This window comes from Dama dama, chromosome X, assembly GCF_033118175.1.
Source record: "Dama dama isolate Ldn47 chromosome X, ASM3311817v1, whole genome shotgun sequence".
NCBI lineage: Eukaryota > Metazoa > Chordata > Mammalia > Artiodactyla > Cervidae > Dama > Dama dama.
Genome location: NC_083714.1, coordinates 48,041,062 through 48,048,660, shown reverse-complemented (window position 1 = coordinate 48,048,660; position 7,599 = coordinate 48,041,062). Strand labels below are relative to the sequence as shown.

The 7,599-nt window shown below is 43.5% G+C and overlaps 1 protein-coding gene across 1 annotated transcript; it reads left to right on the top strand.

The window, feature by feature from the left end:
* Window positions 1-5,553: 5,553 nt before the first annotated feature.
* On the top strand, window positions 5,554-6,067 carry LOC133052070 (spermatid nuclear transition protein 3-like). Its single transcript, XM_061136842.1, has 2 exons — window positions 5,554-5,670; window positions 5,852-6,067. The coding sequence occupies exons 1-2, from the start codon at window positions 5,554-5,556 to the stop codon at window positions 6,065-6,067; spliced, it is 333 nt and encodes a 110-aa protein (XP_060992825.1).
* The last annotated feature ends 1,532 nt before the right edge of the window (window positions 6,068-7,599 follow it).

The window sequence follows — 7,599 nt, the reverse complement described above, 5'->3', positions numbered from 1 at the left end:
TCAAATGGGCATGCTTTTCCTTTTCTCCTTTGTTTTTCATTTCTCTTCTTTTCACAGCTATTTTTAGGTCTTCCTCAGACAGCCATTTTTTTTTTTTAATTTCTTTTCCTTGGGGATGGTCTTAATTCCTGTCTCCTGTACAGTGTCATGAACCTCAGTCCATAGTTCATCAGGCACCCTGTCTATCAGATCTAGTCCCTTAAATCTATTTGTCACTTCCACTGTATAATTGTAAGGAATTTGATTTAGGTCATACCAGAATGGTCTAGTGGTTTTCCCTACTTTCTTCAATTTAAGTCTGAATATGACAATAAGGTGTTCCTGATATGAGCCACAGTCAGCTCCCAGTCTTGTTTTTGCTGACTGTATAGAGCTTCTCCAACTTTGGCTGCAAAGAATACAATCATTCTGTTTTTGGTTTTGGCCATCTGGTGAGGTCCATGTGTAGAGTCTTCTCTTGTGTTGTTGGAAGAGGGTGTTTGCTATGACCAGTGTGTTCTCTTGGCAAAACTCTATTAGCATTTATCCTGCTTCATTCTGTACTCCAAGGCCAACTTTGCCTGTTACTCCAGGTGTTTCTCAACTTCCTACTTTTGCATTCCAGTCCTCTATAAAGAAAATGACATCTTTTTTGGGTTTTAGTTCTAAAAAGTCTTCTAGGTCTTCATAGAACCCTTCAACTTCAGCTTATTCTCCATTACTGGTCTGGGCATAGACTTGGATTACCCCCTGCAGGGGGTTAACTAATACCTGGTAAGTGGGAAATAACCATTACACTGAAGAATTTATGTTCATTTGTACAATTAAATAAAATGAATCCAGATGTTTTACTGTAAGAAGGAACTTCATTTGACATGACTATGGGGATAGGATAATCTCACACACTACCTAAAAAATGCTGAATATTCTCCAAGCTAGGCTTCAACAATACATGAACCAAGAATTTTCAGATGTTCAAGCTTGACTAAGAAAAGACAGAGGAACACGAGATCAAATGGACAGCATCCGTTGGATCATCGAGAAAGCAAGAGAATTAAAAAAAAAAAAAAATCTGCTTCACTGACTACACGAAAGCATTTTACTGTGTGGATCACAACAAATTGTGGAAAATCCTTAAAGAGATGGGAATACCAGACCCTCTTACCTGCCTCCCAAGAACTCTCTATGGAGGGCAAGCAGCAATAGTTAGAACCGGATATGAAACATCAGACTGGTTCCAAACTGGGAAAGGGGTATGGTGAGGCTGTATATTGTCATCCTGCTTATTTAACTTCTCTGCAGAGTACATCATGAGAAATGCAAGACTGGATGAAGCACAAGCTGGAAGATTGCTGGGAAAAATATCAATAACCTCAGATATGCAGATGACACCACCCTTAAGGCAGACAGCAAAGAGGAACTAAAGAGCCTCTTGATGAGGACGAAAGGGAAGAGTGGAAAAAGCTAGCTTAATTCAACATTCAAAAAACTAAGGTCATGGCATCTGGTCCCATCATTTCATGGCAAATAGATGGGGAAACAATGGAAACAGTGACAGACTTTATTTTCTTGGGCTCTGAAATCACTGCAGATGGTGACTACAGCCATGAAATTAAAAGATGCTTGATCCTTGGAAGAAAAGCTATGACCAACCTAGACAGCATATTAAAAAGCAAAGACAGTATTTTACCATAAAGGTCCCTAGGTGAAAGCTAAATTTTCCATATAGTCATGTATGGATGTGAGAATTGGACCATAAAGAAAGCTGAGCACTGAAGAATTGATTCTTTTGAACTGTGGTGTTGGTGAAGACTCTTGAGAGTCCCTTGGACTGCAAGGGCATCAAAGCAGTCAATCCTAGAGGAAATCAATCCTGAATATTCATTGGCCATCTGCGGCAAAGGACTGACTCATTGGAAAAGACCCTGATGCAGGGAAAGATTAAAAGCCAGAGGAGAAGGGGACGACAGAGGATGAGATGGTTGGATGGCATCACCAACTTGATGGACAATGAAGCCTGATGTGCTGCAGTCAATGGGGTCTCAGAGAGTCAGAAATGACTGAGCCATTGAACTGAACTGATTGCAATAGGGAGAATGCTTTGACCACAATTCCTCACATGTCTCAAACTAGAACAGAAAAAGATGTCTCTTTAACATGGAAGTATAAGCAGGGCCAGCAGGAACCTTGTGTGTGTGTGTGTGTGTGTGTGTGTGTGTGTGTGTGTGTGTGTGTGTGTGTGATGGGGCAAGTGGTGGGGATGGTTGAGCAGACTGCATGATGGAGTAGCTTAACAGGAAATGTTTCTCTCTGGAGTGAGCTGATTCTCAGAATGAGCTGTTAAGGGAGACAGAAATGTTTGCATCTTAGGGCTTGCTCAAGCTTGGGGGAAAGCTGAAGTTCAGAGGAGAGAAGCTTGGCTAAAATTTAACCAAGTCAAGTCAGCGGGTATTTTATGGATAATTGTGAGCACTTGGCCAGTCTCTGCTGTTGTTTAAGAGAGGCAAAGTCTGTCCTTAGACAATACTGTTGTTACTGAAATCACAAGTCCATGTGCCTGACACAGAATGAGGCCCATCAAACCTAAACTTGAGAGTTTGGAACAGGGAAAGGTTTATTAAAGATTCATACAAGGAGATGGGTGGCTCTTGCCCTAAGAACCCAAAGTTCCTGAAAGTTTTCAGTAAGTGCGTTTGAAAGCAAATGTTAGAGAGAGTTGTGGTAAGTTGCTGCAGACTTCTTGGTGTCTCACCCTTTGTGCTTAGGGTTAGGCCATGATCAGGTAATGATGTTCCTATGAATCTCTACCAGATGAATGTTATTCTCTGTCCCGACAAGAAAGGGCAGGCTCGAGGCAGAGATTTCACCCTGCCGTGTCCCATTCCTGATTAAGGGGAAGCAGATCTCAGTCAGCAGCTCCTTCAGGGCCAGGTTCCCACACTCTGCCCAGCTGTCATCCCTGACGGAGACAGGCATCCTACACAATAGGTCCTCAGTGTCCTCAGGGCATCCAAATGGAGATACCAGTTCTCACAGACTGAGACCCAGAAAGAAAACCACTGCTAGTATGTCGCAGAGACAGGGATGGGGGAGAGGTACACTGCTTCTCAAGGCTTTGGCCAAGGGTAGTGGAGAGCCTTAGTGAGGGATCTGGAGGGCTACAGGATGCAGTCCCCAGTCTATTCCCTGGGCCCTCCAGCTCACCCACTGGCCCAAGTTTGCGTGAGCTCCAGGGCCTCTGGAAGAAGGCCTGAATCTGCCTCTAATCTCATTCTCTTTTTGATTACCACCACACCACCTTTGACTTAATTGCTTCTCCAATGATCGCTCATTGACAGTAACCTATGGGCAGGGACCACTGCGGTGCTGACCAGTAGCTAAGCAGGACAGCTAACAGTCACTCATTTACAACTGTTTGCTTGTGGCTGGGGCCCTCTGAGGCACCAAGCAATGGTTGGGCAACACCTGTTGCCTAGGAACAGGGTGGGTTGAAATGGAACACACCAATGGCTACCTGTTAAGGGCTGTGCTCATCCTGCTCTGTTACACTGTAAATAGTAAAAAGAATCACTGTGAATTTAAGGTTTGTCAAAATAGTTTTCAACGTGGGTGGCCTGCACATTCTTGTTGGCTTTGAACTATTTATACTATATGCTGAACATGTGATCAAGTGGCAGCGGTTGGAGGGGCATAGAGATAAGTGCTGGTGACAGGAACGCCTGGGAATATAACGAAAAGAATGATAGGCAAAAGTTAAATAAGTATGTGAAATAAAAATCTGAGGTTGGAAAGGAGTCAGTCTTAAAAAACTGGAAATAGAACTGCCATATGACCCAGCAATACCACTCCTGGGCATACACACTGAGGAAACCAGATCTGAAAGAGACACGTGCACCCCAATGTTCATCGCAGCACTGTTTATAATAGCCAGGATATTGAAGCAACCTAGATGCCCATCAGCAGATGAATGGATAAGGAAGCTGTGGTACATATACACCATGGAATATTACTCAGCCGTTAAAAAGAATTCATTTGAACCAGTTCTAATGAGATGGATGAAACTGGAGCCCATTATACAGAGTGAAGTAAGCCAGAAAGATAAAGAACATTACAGCATATTAACACACATATATATGGAATTTACAAAGATGGTAACGACAACCCTATATGCAAAACAGAAAAAGAGACACAGAAGTACAGAACAGACTTTTGAACTCTGTGGGAGAAGGTGAGTGTGGGATGTTGTGAAAGAACAGCATGTATATTATCTATGGTGAAACAGGTCACCAGCCCAGGTGGGATGCATGCGACAAGTGCTCGAGCCTGGTGGACTGGGAAGACCCAGAGGAATCGGGTGGAAAGGGAGGTGGGAGGGGGGATCAGGATGGGGAATACGTGTAAATCTATTGCTGATTCATGTCAATGTATGACAAAACCCACTGAGAAAATAAATAATAAATAAATTAAAACAAACAAACAAACAAAAAGATGCCAGCACACTGGACCCAAAGTGTCCTTAGGTAACAGAGCAACATGGGCAGAGCCCTTCGCAGGTAGCCCTTGCTGTGCCGTATTACTCCGCCTCCTGTTACTAGGCAACAGGGCTTGCTCAGCCATTGGTCAGTGCCTCACTGGCCCCACCCACAAGCAACCAACTATCAGTGAGCTACCTACAGATACTTGTCCTGCTCAGCTATTGGTCAGCACTGCCACGGGCCCTACCTACTGATAACGGTCAAGGAGGGGTGACTGGGGAATTGACTCAGTCAAAGTTCAGTGGGGCGGTGGTGAACTCACTCTTGACTTTGAGCACCTTCCTTTAAAAAAGAAACAATAAGAAGGAATTTATTTCTGGTAGAGGGGGCAAGTTGAGTTTCCCTCCTCAATATAAGAGTTGAAGTGTCCCCAATAATTTAGTAGAAGAGACATTTAAAACTGTCTTTGCTCTGATGTGTAATCTTATGGAGACTGTGCATTGAACTTTGGGCAACAGACTGAGGATTCACCAAGTCTGGGGGGTCGCTAAAGCTCATCACAGTAGATAAAACATTTAACCTGTTCTTAATTACCTCTCTTCACTTTAAGTGGTTGCTCTTAAGTTCCTTAAGCCCTCAGGAACCCCCACCAGGCAGAAGGTGGTCTAGAGATGAAGTGCTTAGAGGACTCTGAAGGGATGAACTGGGACAGAAAGGGTTTGGCAGATGTTCATAGAGGGATGAAGGAGGCAGGAGTGTTGAAGTGGCACATATAAGTCAAAGGATAAAGGGAACAGAAAGGAAGTTTGAAGGTCATGAGGAGAAGCACCATGCCCCTGAAACACCACTCTCCAGAATCAGACACACAGATGTGTTAGCAGTGGCAAAGCTATATCATGGCCTCCCTCAGCATCCACTAGCCCATGTTGATGGGCACAGTGGTGCATTGTGATGTCTAAGCCCCCCAAGCTACTATTGGCTGGGGCAGTGCCTAACGGACCAATCAGATTGAAGGGTGTGGCTCCTCATTGTCCTCAAAGGGTATAAATAGGGAGGTCAGAGGCTGAAAGTCTGGATTAGGCCACTTCTTGGCACCATCATGACTAAGGCAACCAGGAAGCCACAGCAGTCAAGAGGAGTTGCAATGCGGTTTGCTTCAAGGAAGAATGGAACAAAGAAGACCCTTTGTCAAAGGAGGGGCAGAGGCAGAGTGAAGGTGAGATGACTCCAACTAAGCTTCCCATGTTCTCCATTGACTTTGCTGCCCAAGACCTCTACACTACCCATGCCTGGCACAAAAGCCGTCATTAGCCCACATCCCTTTCTCATGAAATCTCCCTTCCACCTCAGTTTTTATTTCCTTTCCTCAAAGCTAATACCCTTGTCTTGTCTTCCAGGCACGAAATATGACCATGAGGGTCAGAAGACCTCTGCAAAGTATCTTCAGAAAGAAAATCCGTTCGTATGCCACTCAATCGAAGAAGTCGAAGAAAACAAGAAAAACAAACTGCTTCTTCTCTCGCTGTGGATGTAAGAAATCGAATCGAAGCCGAAAAAGGTACCAAAGTATGAGGCAGAGTCAAGGAAGGAGGCAGAATCCAAAGGGAAAATAAGCTTAGCTGCCCCAAAAAAAGAGACCCTGGAGAAGTACAACCTGGGTAACCAGTAAGTGAATAGCAAATGTCAGACAGTTTAGAATTGTGTCTCCAGAGGTCTGCGTTCTAAGCAATGGCCAACCAAGAAAAGACTCTTATACTAACATAATAGACTGATGGCTGCAAGTAAAATAAACATCAAATGGTGAAAAGATGATATCTGTGTGTGTGTGAATTTTCTGATGGATGGGAGGGAAAGGAGAAGATGTGGGCACTGGAGACGGGAGGGATATGGGGTCCCAAGAGGTTGGGGAAGAGACCCTTGGGTCCCCAGTTAGCCAGAGAGCAGAGGTGTGGATTGGGTCAGGAGTCTGCACTGAAGATGGATAACTCTGCTTAACACTTGATTTCAAGGGCAAGGAGTAGCGGTGTGGTGTTCCTCCCTTTGTCTGGGGTGCGGAAAGACATTAGGGTCTAGATTGCCAGGCCCAGATGGGAAGGAGTTTTCACATAGGGGTGGTTAATGTGAAACTGCCCCTGTGAAAGGCAGGCAGAAATCACCTCCTGGCCACCTACCTCATAATGGGGTTTGTTGCATCACTCACCTATGCTGTCAGCTAAAGGTGCTCAGAAGGCACAAAGTGCTAATACAACTAAAACCCACAACTAGCACTCCCAGGGACTCAAATAATGTTTGGAGGGAACAAACCAAATATTGTTTAGGCCACCTATTTGCTAAGAAACTTCTGGGAGCAATGCATTCCCAAGAAGGGCAGTGGTGGTGGCCCAATCCCAGTACACATTACAAACAGGATCACCACCCACAGATAACTTTTTTTGGGGGGAGTGACCACTATGTAGGTTGTGGAGGCATAGTTCCCTGAAGAGGGGTTAAATCCATGCCCTTATAGTGTAAGCATGGAGTTCTATCCACTGGACAGTCATGGAAGTCTGTACAGAGAATATTTACATCAGTACTAACATAAGACTGAGTAAAAATTGGTCTTTTAATTATCACCATATTTTAGGATTTCTAAATAACTAGAGTCTTAAAACATTTTTCCCTAATAAAGTCTTTGGTTAGTCCAACTTCGACACGTTTATCATGGTTTAAAAGAAAGAGTGTGAAATATTAATTTGGTGTTAACTTTCATTTTGAAATGTTTTAAAAGGTTCAAGGAGAAGTTAATCAAACATGGAGATACATAAGGCAGAGGGTCTGATGATATGCATCCTGTGTGTCTTCAGAAAACTTTTTAGAAGCAACTGAAATACAGAGTTTCACCATCAGCATCCAAAGAATTGAGTTCAGATTTTAACTCAATGATATGTTATCTTTGATCTGGACTGCATCTCCCTATTTCAATCTTTCTGGCACTCTAACTTCTGGGAGACCCCATTGATAATTCAAAGTCAGTCACTGAATGTGATGTAAAATCATTAAGGATGAAAGACCCCCTAGGTGAGCTGTCCTTTTTCATTATCTTTTTAAGTTCTTTTATTTCAATTTATTTATTTTGATCAGAGGCTAATTACTTTACAATATTTTA